The sequence below is a fragment of the Mus pahari genome, chromosome 22, assembly GCF_900095145.1.
Source record: "Mus pahari chromosome 22, PAHARI_EIJ_v1.1, whole genome shotgun sequence".
NCBI classification, from domain to species: domain Eukaryota; kingdom Metazoa; phylum Chordata; class Mammalia; order Rodentia; family Muridae; genus Mus; species Mus pahari.
Window position 1 is genome coordinate 20,695,336 of NC_034611.1, and position 21,518 is coordinate 20,716,853.

The following is a 21,518-nucleotide window of genomic DNA, read 5'->3' on the forward strand; positions in this document are numbered from 1 at the left end:
ACTGGACATGAAGGGACAGTTGCCTGAACGGGCTCACAACTCACAGCACTGGACATGAAGGGACAGTTGCCTGAACGGGCTCACAACTCACAGCAGCCTTGCTTTCTGTTCAAGATCAGGCCAGTCAACAGTCCATTATGGAGGGACCCATGAATCCCTACCCCTAGGTGAGGAGCTAATGACAGCTGATGGCTTCTGGGAGAGGGATAATCAGTCTTCTTTAAAGCTGTGGTGGCTGGCTGGTCCACTATGCTGTAGCAGATGACCCACACCCATGAGTGGGAAGCACACATTGGAGTTGCTAGTTGACTTAAGCCAATTTTATTGCTGTGAAGACGTGTGTAGAGACACCATTACAATCAATTCTTATAAAAGAAAACATTTAAGTGGAGGCCTGCTTACAGCTTCAGAGATTTAATTTATCATCATGATGTCAGGGAGCATGGTGGCAGGCATGGCAGGCACGGTGCTGGAGAAAGTGATTGAGAGCTATATCCTGATCCACAGACAGAAAGAGGAGGGGGGAGGGGGAGGCAGAGAGAACTCCAACAAGCCATACCTCCTGATCCTTCTAATCTTCTCAAATAGTGCTCCTTTCTGGTAACTAAGCATTTAAATACATGAGCTTGTAGTGGTCAGTCTTATTGAAATCCCTAGGTTTTTTTTTTTTTTTTTTTAAAGGACAAGAAATTGGGAGGTGGGGAATTGGGGTTCATCTGGGAGGAGTTAGTGGGAGGGGTAGAGGGAGACTATGATAAAGATACAGTGTATGCATATGTGAAAGTCTCAAAGAATTAATAAAAAGTATGTTTTAAAATGTTCTGATGGAGTTTTGCTTTGGTTTTCTCCAGTGGTAGGAATTGAACCCAGGGTCCTGCACATACTCCACTATTGAGTTAGCCGCCAAATGCCACACTTGGGTTCTCTGTCCCTGCACTTGTATTTTGTTTCTACTGTTGAGAAAGGCCTATAATAATTTATTGTTGTGGCTCGGTAGTGGCATGTGTTGTAATCTCAGGGTTCTGGAGGTAGAAGCAGGAAGGTTGAACTCATGAGCAGGCTGTGCAGCGTGGTGAGTCTCAGGTTAACCTGAGCTATTGTAGTGGGACTTTGTCTCAGAAGCCACCAGTTTCTCCCCCTAGAATCTGGTAGAAATAATTAATGACGCTTTATAATTCCATAATATTTAATGTTCATTTTAATCATAATTACAGGTATTCTTGTACATAACCACTTTTTAAGTCTGCTCCTTTCTCTATAGGAAGAAAGAGAGTTAGGGGAGAGAAGAGCAACTGAGCTCACGCGCCTCACTGGACGATTTATCCTTAGAAGAACTCAGGAAGTCATCAATAAATACCTCCCTCCTAAGATAGAGAACGTAGTCTTTTGCCGACCAGGAGCATTGCAGATTGAACTTTACCGAAAGCTGCTGAGTTCTCAGTCTGTGAGGTTCTGTCTGCAAGGACTATTGGAAAACAGTGCTCACCTCATCTGCATAGGGGCCCTAAAGAAGCTGTGCAACCACCCTTGCCTCTTGTTCAGCTCTGTGAAGGTGAGTGGCTGAGGGCCGTGTGGCTTGGGAGCCCAGAAGCCTGAGTGCTGGACCCTGGCGTGGGGTTGGTGAGGCAGCCCTGCCATGTGGCTCTGTCGTAGAATCTCTTCAGCCTTTGCCATGGCCTCTCCCTTCCTAGTTTATGTTAATATACACATTTGGCTTTTGTGATGCTAACAAACATAGAACTGAGCATTAAAATAATTTATTTTTCTTTTTATGAAGTTAATACCTGATTGTTGCAGAAAATTTGGAAAATTCAGAAAACCCACAAAAAGAAAATTAACAACTGGTGTGGAGCTCACACCTGTAATACGAACCTGTGGGAGGCTGAGGGAGAATTGCTTTGATCTTGAAGTCAGCCTGGGCTACAGAGTAAGATTCTGTTGCAGAACAGAAACAAAAGCAAAAATAAAAATAAAAATCATTATACAGTCTCCAACCGGCAAAACCACATTTTGGTATTATTAATAGTACTAGCTAATAGTTATTAAGTATTTTCTGTACACCAAAAATAAAGTGCTTTTCTGGTTTTATGTATTCTTTATGCAAGTACCTGGAATGAGTACTATTACTGTCATCTGTGTTTTTGTTGAGAGAGGGTCTTGCTGTTTTATGTAGGCTAGTATTATATTACTGGGCTCTTTAACGAATCCCTTGCTTCAGACTTGAGAATAACCAGAACAAGAAGTACCTTCCACAGTAGTAGCTTCTGTTCCTAGTTTTGTGGTACACACCTTTAATCTCAACACTTGGGAGGCAGAGGCAGGCAAAACTCTGAATTTTAGGACAGCCTGGTCTATAGAATAAGTTCCAAGACAGCCTGGGCTAAGCTGAGAAACTCAGAAAAGAGGGGAAAAAACAAACAAACAAACAAAGAAAATAGGGATTCAGAGATATTTATGTGTAGTCTTTCTCTCAAACATTTCCCAAATTATATTCTGTCTATAGGCGTGAATTTGAATGATGACATAGTTGAGTGAGCTGTTTGCATATTTAATGATCATAGGCAGTCCACAGCATGGTAAGCATTTTTGAGATTAGAACTGGTATCAGCTCCTTAAGTCGGGCCTGTTGTTCTTCTGTGAGAGCATCCTCCTGCAGCTCAGGTTGGCCTTGATTTCCATGTGTAGCTGAGCATGACCCTGGGTTCTGATTCTTCTTGCCTGACTTGCCAGCAGCTAGGATTGTAGGTGTGCCAACAGTTCCCGGGTCTAATGCTTAAACTTTTGGCAAAGTTTGTACTTAAGCTGTATCTATAAGCATTGATTGTCTTATCTGGAATGTAGAGCTAGCAATGGCATCATTGTGACGGTTTAACAAGAAATTATGGGAAGAACCTAGTAATTCTTCCATGCCTAGTTAAAGAAATTGCACAGTAACCATTAATGATATTTCCCTGCTCACCATGGGAAACTTTTATTCAATTATTTAAACGGTAAAATCAAAATATGTTCACAAATAACCTTCCCAAACAAAAACTGTGGGTGCTAACTTATATATGAGATTATTAATTATATACTTAAAAAATAGAGTGTTGTAACAAAGCTTTCCAAGTTTATCTTATAGTGGATCTTATTTACTTCAGTTTATTATAGAAGTGAGCTTTGTGTGACTACAGAAAGCTGGATTATAACAATTTATTGAGCAACTTTTAAAGAAACAGATACTATATATAGTGGTGACAAGTGAATCCTTTGGGCATGAAGCCTAGGAAGAATAGAAGCCAAAAAATTCTTCCTTAAAAGGAAGAAATGATGGTCCAGAATACATCACTTAATCTAGAATGTTTTTGGACCCACCCCCCCCCCGCAACCCCTTGTGTGTATGTGTTTGTCCACCCCAAATAGTTCTTTACAGCATATTCCAATATTTAGACTAAACCCGTGTGAAGACTTCTTCAAGTTATAGGTGGATTGTGTAGATCTAACCTGATATAGACTCTCTAAGTTCTACAGATAGTTAATCAAGTGACTTTACCTAGGGTTTGTTTATTCCTTGTTGAAAGCCAAATTACAATTAAATATGTACTACTGAAAAAGGAATATAAGGGGAGTTTAAAAATGTAGTTAGCTGCTCAGGTAAATAGGTCAAAGATGAATATAGTGTGCATAAAAACAAACCAAGCCGGGCGGTGGTGGCGCACGCCTTTTTTTTTTTTTTTTAGATTTATTTATTTATTATATATAAATAGCTGTCTTCAGGCACTCCAGAAGACGGCGTCAGATCTTGTTACGGATGGTTATGAGCCACCATGTGGTTGCTGGGATTTGAACTCCGGACCTTCGGAAGAGCAGTCAGGTGCTCTTACCCACTGAGCCATCTCACCAGCCCGGCGCACGCCTTTAATGCCAGCACTTGGGAAGCAGAGGCAGGTGGATTTCTGAGTTCGAGGCCAGCCTGGTCTACAAAGTGAGTTCCAGGACAGCCAGAACTACACAGAGAAACCCTGTCTCAAAAAACCAAACCAAAACAAACCTGACCAGTGTGTTGGCTCATGCCTTTAATTTCAGCACTCAAGAAGCGGAGACAGGTGATCTCTAAGTTCAAGGCCAGTTTAGACTTTATAGAGGCCAGCCTGGTCTCTAGGGTGAGACTCTGAAAGAGGAAAGGGCTCTGAGGAAGCAGATGAAGTTTGCATCAGGCCCTCAGTTCTTTATAGAACTGAGATAACAGCAGAAAAGGAAGAAGCCTTGCAGGCAGGCAGTGGTATGGATGAACAAAGTTCCAGAAAGGAGAGAGTTCTGGGAAACCAGGAAGAGTAGAGAGACCCGCCAGTCTGAACAGGGGTTGTCATCAGGGCTCTAAATCCATCTATTTATTTCTATGTCAACTAGGCATGTTTTAGGAAAGAATTTCAGAGGTGCCTGTAATCGGAGTTAAAATGGGGACCCTGGGTTCAATATCCAGCATAACCCTCCACCACAAATTCTAGTTATATAAGCAAGCTGTGTTATAAGATTAATTTTTCTATTAGCCTTTTGATGACATCATTGCTTCTTATGAAGAAACTGATAAGACTTACAACTCGGGAAACTGCTGTCTTGTTTCGGTTTGTCTTCTAGGAAATGTTATGAGCCACTTACAAATCAAGAGAAAAAATAGTAGGAGAGGAGACAGTGAAAAGGAGAGACAGTATTGATGGGGATGCCAGGGAGTGAGGGTATTGATAGAGATGCCAGGGAGTGAGGGTATTGATAGAGATGCCAGGGAGTGAGGGTATTGATGGGGATGCCAGGGAGTGAGGGTATTGATGGGGATGACAGGGAGTGAGGGTATTGATGGGGATGCCAGGGATTGGGGGTATTGATGGGGATGCCAGGGAGTGAGGGTATTGATGGGGGATGCCAGGGAGTGAGGGTATTGATGGGGATGCCAGGGAGTGAGGGTGTCGGTGGGGAAGTGACAGGGAGTGAGGGTATCGATGGGGGAGTGACAGGGAGTGAGGGTGTCGGTGGGGGAGTGACAGGGACTGAGGGTGTTGGTGGGGGAGTGACAGGGCTTTGGAAAGGCCCATGGACTGTGCAGAGAGCCTGGCACTGCTTGAAAAATGGTAATTGTGACCTACAAAGATTTACTTCACAGTTGTAAGTTTTGTTCCTTACTTATTAAAACAGTAAATGTGAACAAATATTAACTCACATTTGAACAGGGTAAAGAATTTAGCTCAAGTTGTGATGAAAATGAAGAAAGAAATCTATGCCAAGGCTTGCTGTCTGTGTTCCCTGCTGGCTACAACCCTCTGCAGTTCTCTGAGAAAGAGTCAGGAAAGCTACAGGTGTTAGTCAAACTCCTGGCGGTGATCCATGAACTTCGTCCTACTGAAAAGTAAGCCAGTGTCCAGCCATTCTGCTGTCATCTGTCCCTGCACTCTGCCTCCACAGTCTCTCCCGGGACTTAGGTTCTTTGCTTTACTTTCTCCAAAGAATCAGTTTTTGCAAGTCACCTACCTAGTCACGTGGAGGTGAGACCTGGGCTTCTGTGCACTGGCCCTCTGCATTCTTTGCCTCTGAGGAGCCTTAGTGAGAGTCTAAGGTATTTGGGCTAGTGAGGGTGCTCTGTGGTTGGGTACTGCTCTTCCAGAGGGCCTGAGTTTGTTTTCCAGCACCCACACCAGGTAGCTGTGCTGCCCGTAACTCTACCTAAAGGGAGATCTGACATCCTCTTCTGGCCCCTGTGGGGACCTGTACTCACATGCGTGTATGTATACACACACACACACACACACACACACACACTTAACGCTGAAAAGACTGAGGTGTGAACACCCTGTGTTGATTGCTGCTGGAGCACACTGTCGATTTCTTTTCCCGCTGCTCTTTTAAGGCAGCCGGCCCCTGCCTTACTTTTCTCCTTTTACTTTTGCATATAAACATTTCCTTGTTTAGGTGATAGTGTTTGATTTTTTTTTTCTTTTTGTGTTTTGTTTATTCTGCTCTTTTTTAGGGTGACATCAGAGATGAAGGAGGCAAGGTCTTTGAGCTTCTTAAGACTGGAGGTTTAGATAAGGACTTCAAAGGAGAAGGGAGGAGTCCCCATGGCTAGTTGTTCAATGCTGCCCCTGCTGCGTCTGTGATCAGTGTTACTATTGTCCTTCACATAGAAAACAATCCAGGCTACTGCTTTAAAACATAATGTAATGGCGTTTTTGTTTTTGGTTGACAGAGTGATTTTGGTATCCAACTACAGACAAACCTTGAATGTTCTAGAAGAAGTATGTAAGCGTCATGGATATGCTTGTGCAAGACTTGATGGCCAAACACCAGTCTCTCAAAGGCAGCAAATTGTTGATAGTTTCAATAGTAAATACTCTACTGATTTTATTTTTTTATTAAGTTCAAAAGCTGGTGGTGTGGGACTTAATCTCATTGGAGGATCTCACTTAATTCTCTATGATATCGATTGGAACCCAGCTACAGATATCCAGGTAGGATATTTATGCATTGAGACGGCATTATGAACATCCAGAAGCATGGCTGTGATGATGATGATGATGTGTTAGTTGTTGTGTGTTGGGCTCTGGTTTTGTGTCCAGCCCTCTGCTGCGTGCTTTCCACTCACCGTCTGTTTAACCTCCACAGCATCTTCCGTATGGATGGTAGTAGCCTATGTTTTCTATATGTGCAGAGGTGGAGATTTCTTCTCCTTCCAGCATGAGAATTCACACCCAAGCTTCGGGTCACACTGTACAGCTAACTTGCAGGCTGTTGATGACCACTGAACGTGACAGTTGTGGAGCCATGATTGATTCGTGTAGGCTGCAGTAAGGCCACATTAACTTCGTTAGGAAACTTTGTGGAGAAGGCCAGGATTTTTCAGTGTACAGACTACTCTTATGTTTTTTGAGGTTTTAACAATAGATTTCTACCTCAGTTGGCATTTCATTATGGGATCCCGAGATAGCCGTGGAGTTTGTGACGTAACCTCCGAGAACGGAGAAAAGCAGCTGTACTCACTCAGTGTTTTACATGGATACTAAAATCAGCAAATGCATAAGGCCGGGTTCAGGAGGGACCAGGCACGAACTCCGTTCCCCTCTCCCCTCAGAGCTGTATGAACAGTATTTAATTCTCAGCACCAGTGAGGGACAGTGCCATAGAGGCATTACCAGCTAAGGGACTTCACCCAAGGTTTGGAGCCCAGAGCTTCTGCTGGGAGTTGGTTCTGTAGCATTAGTGCCTCCATGACAGCCTGATGAGTCCTTCTATTGTCCTTCCCTCCAGAGGTCAGAGTCACACCACATGTGATGGGCAGCCTGAGGGGGGATGAAGGATGACTAGACCTACAACTGCACTGAGTGCGGGTGGACACAAAGACCTACGTTTCAGTAGGAGAGAGGGGTTGGGGAAAGGGAATAATCCTGACCTCAGGATCCAAGGCTGCCTGTGGGCAAAGCAGAAAGAGGCCTTTAATGGTTCTTAAGTGGTCTTGGGAATGACACTCATTAAAATATTTATCTCACAAGTTAGGGAATTTTCTTCTGTGAGCTTTAGATCAGTGCGTAGTTTGTGTGGTAGAAATTGATGGCCAAGCATGCTGGCATTTTTCTGTGCCTGGTGTGGTTTCCCATTTTGGTAAGGTAGGGGTAAGAGACAGCCACATGCACACATTGTCAATAAGAGAGGGATGTAGTGACCGGCTTCACGGATTAAGGACATTGGAGGCAGTCGTTCTGGGAGAGTGGGCAAGGTATAAATACCACCCCTGTGCTGCCCAGTATCACTTTAAGCCTTGAACTAGAGGGAGCCTACAGTGATCGCAGACACCGTAAGGGATTTTCAAGGGTGAACTATTGGCTGCTGGGACCTTGCATGCCCGGGGTGTGCTTGCTTCTTCGCATCTTGGCTGTCTAAATTTGCCTTCATGTTTTATCAAGATACCCATCTCACTGCTGCATGGCACTGCTGCGCTCCTTCACGTGCCTCTCTGCGTGCCAGTCTCCTTCCCTGAACCCAGGGCAAGGGTGTAAAGAGAGCAAAGTGTGTGTGTGTGTGTGTGTGTGTGTGTGTGTGTGTGTGTGTGCGCGTGTGTGCGCGCGTGTGCGTGTGTGTGCGTGTGTGTATGCGTGTGTGCGTGTGTGTGCGTGCATGTGCGCGTGTGTGTGCGTGTGTGCGCGCGCGCGCGTGTGTGCGTGCGTGTGTGTGTGCGTGCGCGCGCGTGTGTGTGTGTGTGTGTGTGTGTGTGTGTGCGCGTGTGTGTGTGCGTGTGTGCGCGCCACTGTGGGCCATGGCATGTCTGGAGGTCAGGGGCCAGCTTGTAGGGGCTGGCTCTCTTACAGCGTGGGTTCTAGGCCTCAGACTGGCCTGGCAGGCTGCTGCTCTTACCTGTCAGAGCTTGCTGGCAGTGAAATCCAGAATTCCCAATGGTGCAGTATATTCCTGCAGACTGCTCAGGTGGCAAGGGCCATTGTTGTCTACCGTACTCATAATTCTTCTCTTGTCTAGGCCATGTCTAGAGTATGGAGAGATGGTCAGAAGCATCCTGTACATATTTACAGACTTCTGACTACAGGTAAAAAGCCTTCACCTGACAAAAATGTAGCTCCTTAAAATTGTTTTGTTGTTAGTTTGTGCTTCAATATCTGGAATGTATTCTTTTATCAGATAATAAGTAATAAACATGTTTTTACCAAACACAAATAATAGACACAAGAAGGAACTCTAATGTGTGTTTTTCTCCCCAGGTACAATAGAGGAAAAGATCTATCAAAGGCAGATCAGTAAGCAAGGCCTTTCTGGGGCAGTTGTAGACCTAACCAGATCATCTGAACATATCCAGTTTTCAGTGCAAGAGCTTAAAAACTTGTTCACACTACATGAAAGTTCACATTGTATCACTCATGACCTGCTTGACTGTGAGTGCACAGGGGAAAAAGGTCACACTGGTGAGTTGTCTGTTGATCTCATTACCACAGTACACTCAGCTTGTCTCTGAAAACATTCAAAGAGTAACTTAAAAATGTCTGCCTTTCCATGTATTCGTTCTCTTTGTTCCTCGGGTTGTAGGGCAAGTACTAGGCATACAGTTGAGAATATTCCGTAGAACATTAAGCTCAGTTTAGTTTCCTATGTCTAAATCTGTTGTGGAAAAACTAACTATGTAGGCAAATCTCTCAAAGCCTGATAGAATGACTTCAGAGTAAGAAAGATGTAAAGTTTTATTGGAATTTCATAAAAATCCTATACTTAGCAGAATTACGTATTGTTTGTTTAAATCATACAAGATTTATTCATAATGGGGCAAGCCTTTGAGGTGCTTAGAATAATCAGCTGTGCAGCTCAGTACTTGGACACGAGTGTTGTTTAAGCAAGCCTGAGAATATCTGTGTCTAAAGTTAGACACTATTCACAGGGAGCTAGGGGACAGCAGGAAGGGAGTAAGCCGTGTCCAGGACGGAAGGCCACTTGGTAGATGGTGGTGTTGGGGCTGGGGGATGACTCTGCTGTTGACAGTGCTTGCTGCACGGTCATGAGGACTGGGCTTTGGCCCCTAGCACCGTGTAACAGACTGGGCATGAGTCTGTGCACGTGGCACATAAAGTGCAAATGCACCGCCCCCTCACATGCACGTGTATTCACCCGGCACACGGACACTTACAGGATTATAAAATAAATCTTTGTGATGATGCTTAAGTTATGCTTTTTCAACCTCTTAAAGGGAGGAGTTTGAAATGTGTATATGATGTAAGTACAGTACTTATATATGAAATTCTCAAAACAAAATGTGTATATACATATTAAATTGATGTACATGTACACACATATACAGATGCACATTAAATCATATACACATACCCATACATTATATAATTTTTGTGGTTCTAGAGATTGAATCTAGAGCTCTGAACATGCTAAATGAATACTCTACAAGCCCAACCCGTAGATAATGTTTTATATAGCATATAATCTAGTTTATATAAATTTACATATTCTAAAATTTTATTGTATGTACTAGAATTAATAGATATGATTATGCATAATCATAATTATATTTCAGTTATATTGATATACTTTTATTTATTAGGGTGGATTTTATTTTACTTGTTTAGTTTTTGAGACAGGGTCTTACTATGTAGCTCTGGCTGGTCTGGAACATGTATGTAGACAGGCAAGCCTTCATCTCTTAGGTAGTGACCATACTGTCTTAGGAGTAGATTTCAAATTTCAGATAAATATGTTCATTTTTCTCTTTATGGATGTTTGGTCTTACTATGCTTTATTTTGTAAAACTTTTCCTTTTTTTTTTTTTTAGCTTTCTTTTAAGTCAAGTTCTTGTTAGGTAGCCTGAGATAGCTTCAAATTCCCTTTGTAGCCCAGGCTGGACTTGAACTCAGAGATGTTCTTGCCTCTGCCGAGATTAAAGGCCTTCACCACCATCTCCCAGAATAACTTAATGATTTTCAAACTTATTTTCTAAAATGTTTTTTAACCCTTTTAAATTTTCTTTTATGTAGAGTTTCGTAAATTTGATATTCTTATTGATTGTTCATTTTTAAACATTTCATATTTTCTATTATTGCTTCATATTTTCTATTATTGCTTTTTCTTTACTCATGGTTTAAATTCAGCCTGTTTGCATGTGTGTGGGTAGCAGTGGTTATTATAAAAGAGGCCGTACATTTCAGAGTGAGTGGAATGGGAGAGTACTGGGAGGCGCGTACGTTGTATAAATATGATAAATTCGCTCTAAGGTTTTAGGAATAGCAATATGCAGAGCAAAGGGAGTTCCTAACCCACTCTGCCATATTATCTTACATTGTATGGATATATAATCATTTATTTACCCACCACACTACCATGTGTAATTAGTTATACTTTCATTTATACACCTTTATCATGCAGTCAAGTAGATATTTGTCAGGTTACTTAGTGTTGCTGGGTGGCTCACAAGTGTCTGTAGTTCTGCCGCAGCGGTGGTGATTGCTCTGACCTCCTTGGCACCTGTGTTCACATTGCACACACCCACATGCAGACAGGTAAACCACACAATTGGAAAATAGAAACAAATCTTTAAAGAAATCTTAGCTAACTCAGTGAGTGCAGTCGTCTTTCTGACTCATTCCGTAGGGAGCCAGTTCAGAGTCTGTCGGTGTGCTTCTTGCAGAGACTAATACATTTGATTGATGGAGTTCTGACCCAGATATTTGTGTTTGCAACATAGAAAAAATAAACACAGAACTTGCCTATTTATTGGTGCTGGAGATCGGAGCAGACACTCAGGCACACAAGACAAGGGCTCACTCCCACAGTGACTCCGCCCCAGCTCTGTCCCACAGGCCTTACCTAATGGATTGTGCACTTGCAAACATTTCTTTGGGAGATTGTTTGATGTGTATCTTTCTTACTAGACCTTGAAGCTGTTTGATTCAGAGGCCTGAAGGCTTATTGAGCACCCAATTGGCAGCCTATCACAATTTGTAAAAAGGATGAATGGTTGATCGGTTTAGTCTGAACTCTGGTGATGAGATGTGGCACATGACTCTGTATGTAGCGGGGTATCTGCAGTCCAAAGGGTCTCACTGTTTAACTCATTGCAGAGGATGCGTCAGAAGGTCCCGTCGCCTCCCGACAGTGTCAGCTCGGCCCTCAGAAGTCTGACTCCTCGAGACCTCTGTCCATGTCACAGCTGAAGCAGTGGAAACATTTTTCTGGAGACCATTTAAATCTTCCAGATCCATTTCTCGAAAGAATACGGGAAAATGTGTCGTTCTTTTTCCAGAATATAACCAACCAAGCTCCTGCTGTCTAATGAAGGACTGCTTGCTAACATTCCTTTGCTCCCCTTAAAAATTAATACAGGAATTAAATGTAACTTTGAAAATGAAAAAAATTATTTAAATGATAGTGAACTTTGTTTTACAATATGCTTATTTACATACAATAAAAGCTGAGTCGTTTGCTTTCTTGTGTGTAGCCTTAAGTGTTGAAATGAACCATTAACCATGTGCCGTCCTGCATCTGCTCACGCTCTGCGTGAGTCTTTGATCGATACGCTTCATCCTGTGTCAGCATTTCACTTGCATTTCCCTGATGGCTGAGGCTGCTGTGCACTTTCCTGAGTGTTTACTGGTTGTTTCTTCGTTTGAGAGCTGTCTATGTAGTTTATTAGCCTGTTTACTGATGGAATGATTTAGGGTTTTTTGCTGTTTGATTTTTGCGGTTCTTTATGTACCCTGGATATGACTCTCCTGATGGAGTTGCAAAGCTCTCATCCTGCAGGCTGTCTCTTCACCCTGGTGATGGCTTCCTGTGAAGTGCTCAGGGCTTCATCCTTGCGGTGCTTTTAAAGCTGGGAGATTAAGGAAGGGGCAGCAGGGCAGGAGTGGGCGTGGGCAGCTGAGTGGGTGAGCAAGCACACACTGGAGCTGCTGCTTCCTGCCATCTTGTGGCACACACATTGTCCTGTTAAGAAAGCCCCGGCCTGTGCCTGTGTCTTGCAGGGTCTGTGTTTTCCTCTAGCGTTTACACAGTTGCAGCCGTGATTTTGAATAGAGTTTTGTGCTGAGTGAGAAAGATGGAGACTATGTGCAGCAAGTCTGAAGGGAAAGGCTTCCCTACACAAGTTCTGCTCCGGCTGCCCGCAGATTCCCCAGCAAAGTTTAACAGTAAAGGCGTTGCAGCTCTGCCCCTGGGAGAAGGTTCCTCGGTGAAATCTCCGAGGAAAGGGTTCCAGCTCTGTCTGACAGGTAGCCGGGAGCCAAGCACATGACAAACTTCACACTTATTGGGAGTGAAAAACCCAATTTTTTGAGGAGGGAGGCTGCCTCTGCTTGGGAGCTAAGCAGAAGACAGTTTATATGGGATTTCTTGGGGGTGGAGGGGTGCTTTCAAGTGCAAAGCCTTTTACTATGTGGGGTGGGGGCAGGTCTGGCAGTTAGTGTTCTGTGCTGGAACCTGGTGGCTGGAGGACCTCAGAAGGGGCCTGCCACCAGTGTGCCTTGAGGGCCTTCTGTCTTCTGTCTGCTTCACTTGTTTTGTGCCAGGGCTCTGATTTTATTGTTGTTGTGACTGTGGTTGTTATATTGTGGTAAGGATTGCCTGTGCTATTTGAGGCCTTTTGTGCTTCTAGATATATTTTAGGATTCTTTTTCCTAGTTCTGTGAAACACACTATTGGGATTTTAATGAGATTGCATTCAGTCTGCAGATTGCTTTTGGTAATTCTACCATCCCATGGTGGTGTTTTTCCATCTTACAGTAAGTTTCTCAATTGTTCTTCAGTGACTTAAAGTTTCCATTCTAGAAATTAATGCTGGGTAGTTTTGTTGTTGTTTTAAGCTCTTATGAATGGAGCAGTACCCCTGCAAGTGTTCCTGCTCCGATGGAAAGGTGTCCTGTGGCTTGGAAGCTCAGGAACCACTGGCTCCTCAGCCTAGGTGTTGCAGCTCCTGGGGGAGGGGATCCCCAGCGGGGCTGAGGAGCCTCAGCCCGCCCCACGTCTTCTGCTTCTTCTCTTCACTGCTTCTTGGCTTCTTCCAATGAGAAGGTCACATCAGGTAATAAATCTTGTAAAAGAGATTTATTGGGAGGGTCCAGGGTGTGCAGGGATGAATCCAGGGTTGGCTGCCTCTGCTCCCCAGAGGGAACAGAGACAAATTGAACAAAGGACAGAGCTTTTCAGGGTAGTGATTTCTGGAGTGAGGCGTGGTGGGCTTCCATGCTTGGGGATTGGTGACTTTTTTTCATCCCCTTTTCTCTTCCTCAGACCCATGGGTTAAGATGGGAAGACCTCCCAGGCTGCAAGGGGCTTTGGTTGCTGCACCATCGCTTCTGGGGAGAAGGGGAACAACCTCTTGGGAAGAAGGCTAGAGAGGAGGCTCTGCCACCATGAGAAGCTCCTGAGGGGAGGAAAGGAAGCGGCTGCCCCTTTGACTGGCGCCACAGCTTTGTCAGGGGTAGCCGTTTGACATCTCCTATAGGTGGTACCTTATGGTGGCTGCAGGCTGGGGTAGGAAAGAGGCACTGTGGCTTTGAAGCTGCGACGACGACTCGGGGACTACACTCCCCTTGATTTCTTTCTTGATGAGTTTATTCATCTAGAACTTAATGCTGGTTTTTGCATGTGATTTTTTTTTTTTTTTGACAGTGTCTCATGTCCAGGCTGGCCTCAAACTTGTTATGTAGTTTGAATGGATGACTTTGAATATCTAATCCTTTTTCCTCCATCTCCCAAGTATTGGAATTACAGTAGTAAAACTACCAACCGAGTTTATACTGTGCTAAGGATTGAACCCCGGGCTTTGTACGTGCCGTGGAAACAGGCTACTAAGTTAAATTCCTTAGCCTCTGCTTGCTTGCTGGTTTTGTGTTTTGCTACTTTGCTGAAAATGTTTATCTAATGCAAGAGCTTCTCTCTCTCTCTCTCTCTCTCTCTCTCTCTCTCTCTCTCTCTCTCTAAAGATTTATTTGTTTTATGTATGTGAGCACACTGTAGCTGTACAGATGGTTGTGTGCCTTCATGTGGTTGTTGGGAATTGAATTTTATGACCTCTGCTTGTTCTGGCCCAAAGATTTATTTATTCATATTTATATATAAGTACACTGTAGCTGTCTTCAGACTCACCAGAAGAGGGTGTCAGATCTCATTATGGGTGGTTGTGAGCCACCACCATGTGGTTGCTGGACCTTTGGAAGAGTAGTCAGTGCTCATACCCGTTGAGCCATTTTGCCAGCCGACCCCACATGTTCTGGACTCCCCTTCATCCTTCCAGCTCAGTGTGCAGCGGTGCCTGGACACCCTGAGGACAAAATGGTGGACGTGGAACCACGGCTGATCCCCAACACACATACCACAGCCATGACCCTGTGGGGACCATGGGGTAGAATGTGGTGGTGTGACTGAAATATTCCCTGTAGGCGCAGGCATTTGAACAGTTGGTGGCACTGGGGGTATGGAGAACCAGAGGGTTCAATGAAGGCACAAAGGGATCTTTAGTTCTGTGGTTTTGTCCAGGGATAGACTTGGCAAGGCCAGTCTAGGGCTGCAGCCAGCTCCTTGAAGAAGTCTTACAGTTTCTAGTGCTGTGAAGACTCCATGACCACAGCACAGCAACTCTTATAAAGGAGAACATTTAATTGGGGCTGGCTTATAGTTTCAGAGGGTTTTGTCCATTATTGTCATGGTGGGAAGTATGACAGCACGCAGGTAAACATGGTGTTGGAGAAGGAGCTGAGCGTTCAACATCTGGACCTCAAAGCAGCAGGAAGTGACAGCCACACTGGGCAGGCTAGAGCTTCTGAGACCTCCGAGCCCACCCCTTAGTGACCCTAGTGGCCTCCAACAAAGCCACACTTACTCCAACAAGGCTACACACCTAGTAGTGCCATTCTCTTTGGCCTTTGGGGACCATCTTTATTCAAACACCTTAAGTATCAAGTGTGGTTTCTGGGGGTCCGACTCTTTCCCCTGGGTTGTGATCGTCACTCCTTAAGCAGCTGTGTGTGAGGTGTCCTATGATCTCATTGTTGACCTTGGCCACCGTCCTCCTGCAAGTAGTATGTATGATGCTGCACTTTCTTTTGTTGAGACGGGGTTTCTCTATGTAGCCCAGGCTAGCCTCAAACTCAGACATCCGCTTGCCTCTACCTCCTGAGTGCTGGGATTAAAGGTATGCGCCACCACCTGGCTGATGCTGTACTTCTTAGCACTTGGTGTCTTAGTCAGGCTTTGTATTCCTGCACAGAACATCTTGACCAAGAAGCAAGTCAGGGAAGAAAGGGTTTATTCAGTGCTTATACTTCCACATTGCTGTTCATCACCAAAGGAAATCAGGACAGAAGCTCACACAGGGCAGAAACTTAGAGGCAGGAGCTGACGCAGAGGCTGTGGAAGGGTGCTGCTTACTGGCTTGCTTCTCCTGGCTTGCTCAGCTTGCTTTCTTATAAAACCCAAGACTACCATCCTAGAGATGGCACCACCCACAATGGGCTGGACCCTTCCCCCTTGATCACTAATTGAGAAAATGCCTTACAGCTGGATCTCATGGAGGCATTTCTTTAAGGGAGGCTCCCTTTTTGATAACTCCAGCTTTTGTCAAGTTGACCACAAAACCAGCCAGTATACTTGGCCTAAGTCAGCAGCTTATGTAAGACCTCTTAGTCCCCAGCTTTTGCTTTTGGTTTCATTTCTCATCCACAGTCGTCCTACTTGATACCTCCCCACCTTGCTATTTGGGAACCTTGTTTATGGGTTTGGGTCAGGAAAGGTTAGGGAACTTTTGAAGGTGTAGAACCTTGCTGGAGGAAGTGCATCACTGGAGGTAGGCTATAGGAGTATAGTTTGCTGTCTGCTGTGTTCGTGGTTGAAGATGTGATCTCAACTTCCTGCCATCACGACAGCCAACTGCCACACCTCCCCTGCCTTACCACACACTCTATCCCCCTGGAACCATAATCCATAATAAAGTCTTCTTCACAAACAAACAGCAGTGGGCTGGAGAGATGGCTCATCGGGTGTAAGAGCAGTGGCTGCTTTTCCAGAGGTCCTGGGCTCAATTCAATTCCCAGCAACCACATAGTGGCTCACAACCATCTGTAATGGGATCCTATGCCCTCTTCTGATGTGTCTGAAGACAGTAATGGTATACTCACATACTGTCTGTCTGTCTGTCTATCTATCTATCTATCTATCTATCTTACTAAAACCAAAATGAAACAAAACCAACAGCAAAAAACGAACAGCAACAACAAAGCCACCTAAACAATGCAGGTTCTTTTTGCTTCCATGGTTTCTATCAATCTGTCATACAACTGGTTACCATGGTGCTGAGGTTTGAATGAGTTCGGCCTCCATAGTTTCTTATATCTGCATGCTTGGTTTCCAGTTGATGAGCTGTCAGGAGGTGTGGCTTTGGTGATGTGTCATAAAGGGTGGGCTTTGACGTTTCAAAAGCCCATGTCAGGCCCCACCATCTTGTCTCCGTCTACCCCCATCCCCTGTCTGTGGTTCAGGATATGATTATCAGGATATTTTCTGTCATCTTGCCTGCTGAGTGCTGCTGTGCAGCCTGCCATGATGCTAATGGACTAACCTTCTGATGCCGTAAGCAAGCTCCCCAAATTAAATGCTTTTATAAGAGTTGCCCTGGCTGTGATGTCTCTTCACAGCAACAGAACACTGAGCAAACTAGAAGCTGATGCATTAAGGCTTAATGCTACTTAAATTACCCCACTGTCAGTGGCAAGCATTCCTCTCCATCCACCCAATGTTCTGGATTTCTGCAAAAAAGACACACACACACACACACACACACACACACACACACACACACACACACACAAGAAAGACACACACACACACACAAGAAAGACACACACACACACACACACACACACCCTTATATTTAATATGCCTTAAACAGCACAATGGCTGGACACTTCCAAACCTATCTGCGGCTAACACATTCTCCCCTCTAATCCTGGATTATTACTTACTAAAACCTATATTCCATCCCAGCCACCAGGGACCCAGGCCTGCAGCCCTCCTGTGCCACAATCCCCAACGTACATGTTGGCAGTCTCTCTGTCTCTGCCTCCCCACATCTCAGGCCAGGACCTGTTCCTTCCTCGGCAATGGTGATCCTCACGTCATTCGAGTTTCTTGCCTGGGAACCTCAAAGTCTTGCTTCTTCTCCCTGCCCGGGCTCTTCATTTACCAATTACAGCCAACTGGGGGCAGGGATCTGCAGCATCTTACATGCAGATGTGTGAATTCCTGTGTAATTTGGGAAACCCATAATGCGCTATCATTAAATCCACAACAAGAATTAATTATAATTCAGGATTAATTTCTAATTACATATGTTTTTTTATACACCTTTTACACTGGCGACCTTGCTTTTAAATGACAATGTAAATATACTTAATCATATTCTCATTAGTACTGAATCACTAAGTTTAAAACATGAATGTCTCCGGTGCTCCGCAGTTCAAGCTTTGGACCCAGGCCATCTTCTGTGTCTCCGGTGCTCCGCAGTTCAAGCTTTGGACCCAGGCCATCTTCTGTGTCTTCGGTGGATGGAGCAAATAGAGTCCAGTTGTCCACGCCACAGTCCCGTTGCCCAGGCAACTTTGTCTTGGGTTGGCCACTTGGAATCTTAGGGCTTGCAGAAATCACACATAACCAGCAGATGGTACTGTCTCTCCAGTTTGATCCCAGATGACATGTGCCCTAAAGGGATTTGCTGATTTAATTCTGGTGTTCAAGGAAGGATTCAACATGATTGGGTGTAAAGGGATATTATTTCCTTCTTCTTTGTGTAACATAGAATGTTTTTGTCTGGGACCAGCTTCCTGTGGCTCTCTTCTACAGCTAGTCTAGTCTTTCCCTGGAGCTCTTTCAAATTCCCATCCGTGAGACCCCCCTCTTTGTTGCCCACAAAATCAATACCAATTTAGGATCCAGCTTTTATCATTAAAAAAAATACTGAGGGGAAAAGTCTTGATTCAGACCATGCCTTACACAAGTTGTGTTAGTTACACAACTTGAAGCCCTGGAGTGTTAGGTGTAATTTAATCATTATATATTTGGGAGTCATTTCTTTTTTAAAAAAGTAAGTCTGGTGCCCCTGATGCAAGCTCTCCATGTGCCTACTGCCTCTCCCTGCACTAATTACAGAAGAGACTCCCAAGCTTAGTAACATGAGATTATGTCTCAGGTCAAAGCCCTGAGTCAGAAGTGCAGATTCCATGAGTCTTTGGGAACTCACACTCGTAGTTTGTGTGGACAGGCTCCCAAAATCACTAGTGGATTATAGTCAATGGCAGTAAATGAATGGCAAGCCTACACCCTAAGGGCCCAGTCAAATGACGTGCCAACCTTCATTTAATTCTCATCAATTGCTGTTAGCTTATCTGGGAGTGAGATTAACCATTCCTCCCCAGGGTGGATGCTAAGAAAGGCTCGGTGAGGGCTAGGGTTGAGCTGTCTTCAGTAGGAAGGCCCAGTGTCAGTGAGCATGGGGGGTGGGGGGTGGGGGAGTGGGGGGGTGGGGATGGAGAATCACTCTGTGACAATGAGGGTGACTGAGGAGGGAGTGAGGCATAAGTAAACCCTGACAAAGTCACCCATACCAGGGCTCTGCAAAGGTGGCATTCTTGTTTGTCTTCGCTATTGTATTTGTTTTCAACTGTTGGACCTCGATGATTTATGTCACTGTGACTCGTCTGTCATGAGTCAGCTAGGGCTTGTATCAGCACTTTGGGAGTGTTAACGTAGTGGTGACTGCTTTCCCCTGTAAGCAAAGCCATCGCAGTCGCTGTCACTTTAACCTTTATTCTTTGACTCCTCTTACATCTTAAAATTCGATCGTGGGCAAAGAAGACACTGACAGCTATAGTACAAGGGGCCGGTTGCCCTAATATTTATTCACTCTGCCATCTGGAAGGTAGAAACTTGGAGGAAACCATTCTGAGAAGCACCGTGTTTATCACACAGCCTTGTTATATGGTACACAACCATAGTAATAAACAGGACTCGTTTTCTTTTTCTTTTTGAGACAGGATTTCTCTGTGTAGCCCTGGCTGTCCTGGAACTCACTCTGTAGACCAGGCTGGCCTTGAACTCAGAAATTCGCCTGCCTCTGCCTTCCAAGTGCTGGGATTAAAGGCATGCGCCACCACACCCGGCTAATAAACAGGATTCTTGACTAGTGGAAAAGAACATAGGGCCTAGAAATAAGCCTAGAACCTTTCCCCAGCTCAATCTTTACCATGTCCCACACAGGGGATTAGCATCTAGAATGTAGAAAGAACTGCAAAAATTAAATTAAATACCCAGATCAACCCATCTAATGAGTAAGTAGTGGGCTATTGAATTAAAATACAGTTCTTAAAAGAGCTGCAAATGGCCAACAAATACTCAGAAAGGTGTTCAACATCTTCCACACCAGAGAATTGCACCTTAAAGATGCCATGAAATTCCGTTTCGCCCTAGTCAGGGTAGCTGCAGTCAGGACTAATGGCGGCTGGCTGTGGTGACATACTCCTTTAATCCCAGCGCGTGGGAGACAGAGGCTCCGCGAGGTCAGTGCCAGCCTGGTCTGCATAGTTCCAGGACAGCCAAGCTTATGTGGAGAAACCCTGTCTAAAAGAAAAGAAACCACAAATGCTGCTGAGTACAGGGGAGAGGAGGCCTCACTCAGCGATCAATGGTGGGAAGGTGAGCTAGTGCGGCTACTGTGGACATCAGTGCGGGGACTTCAAAAGGATGAAAATAGAGTTATCGTGATCAATTAGATCTCTCCTGTTAGACACCTGAAGGACTCTAAATTGGCATGACCCAGAAGCACACATGTGTTTACTGTTGCAATATTCACAGGAGCCAAAAGATGGAATCAAGTTCAGTGCATGGATGGCAGAGAAAAAGTGTATATACACCATACTAACCTTTTTCAATAAAGAATAATGAAATCAGTGTGGAGAGATGGTCCAGTGTTAAGAGCAGGTATCGCTCTTGTAGAAGACCTGAGTTTAGGTCCCAGCATCATCAGGTGATGCGACTTCGGCTCTAGAGGATCCAGTGCCCTCTTCTGGCTTCTGCGGGAATTGCACCCACATGCACATCTCGTGTATGTGTGTGTGTGTGTATACATATATATATATTTGTATATATGTATATTTGTATATATAATATAAATATATAATATAATATAAATATATATTTGTATATATGTATATTTGTATATACATTTTTATATATATATATATATATTAAATCTTTAAAGAAAAGAATGACATTAACAGGAAAATGAATGGGATTAGAGATACCTGTTAAGCAAAATAAGTCAGACACAGGCAAATGCCACATGTTTTCTTTCATATGCGCAATCTGCATTTAAAATGTCTATCAAAATTTTTGTTAAATTTAGACAAATATCGATAGATGGGTCCATGTATATGTATAAGTCATGAATCAGAAAGGAGACCATGAAAGGAAAAGAAGAGGTCTAAAGCAGAAGGTAGAAAAGAGAGGAAAATGGAATTTATGTGCCACAAAACCAGAAGGGAAGGAGGCTGTTTTAGGGGAGGAAGGGGGCCAGTATGAAGAGGGGCGTGCTGTTAGCTTTTGTCAACCTGACACCAGCTGCAGTCATCTGGGAAAAGGGGACCTCACTCGAGGACTTGTCATGGACGGAGCCTGCATGCCTGTGTTCAGGGGACACTTTCTTGGTTTATGACTGATGTGGGAGGGCACAGCCCACAGTGGGCCTTGCCGTCTCCGGACAGGTGGTCCTGCATTGTCTAAGAAAGCAGGCTGCGTGAGCCATGGAAGCAAGCCAGTGAACAGTGGACCTCCATGGCCTCTGCTTCCTTTCTGCGTTCTGGCCTCTGCCCTGAAGTCCTGCAGTTTTCCTTGATGCTGGGCCATAATCTGTAAGCTGAATTAAACACCAGCCTCCCTCTGGTTGCTTTTGGTCAAGTGTTTTGTCACAGAGACAGAGAAGCAACCTAGGAGGGAGGGAAGACTGG

General features: G+C 44.4%; 1 protein-coding gene across 1 annotated transcript in view; it reads left to right on the forward strand.

The window, feature by feature from the left end:
- The window catches only part of Rad54b (RAD54 homolog B), a 68,298-nt gene extending 56,454 nt beyond the window's left edge, over nt 1-11,844 (forward strand). The window contains exons 10-15 of the mRNA XM_029533440.1: nt 1,262-1,552; nt 5,205-5,380; nt 6,218-6,479; nt 8,497-8,563; nt 8,736-8,936; nt 11,589-11,844. Coding sequence (XP_029389300.1) covers nt 1,262-1,552; nt 5,205-5,380; nt 6,218-6,479; nt 8,497-8,563; nt 8,736-8,936; nt 11,589-11,800 — 1,209 coding nt within the window. The 3' untranslated portion in view covers nt 11,801-11,844. The remainder of the gene's footprint in view (nt 1-1,261; nt 1,553-5,204; nt 5,381-6,217; nt 6,480-8,496; nt 8,564-8,735; nt 8,937-11,588) is intronic.
- The last annotated feature ends 9,674 nt before the right edge of the window (nt 11,845-21,518 follow it).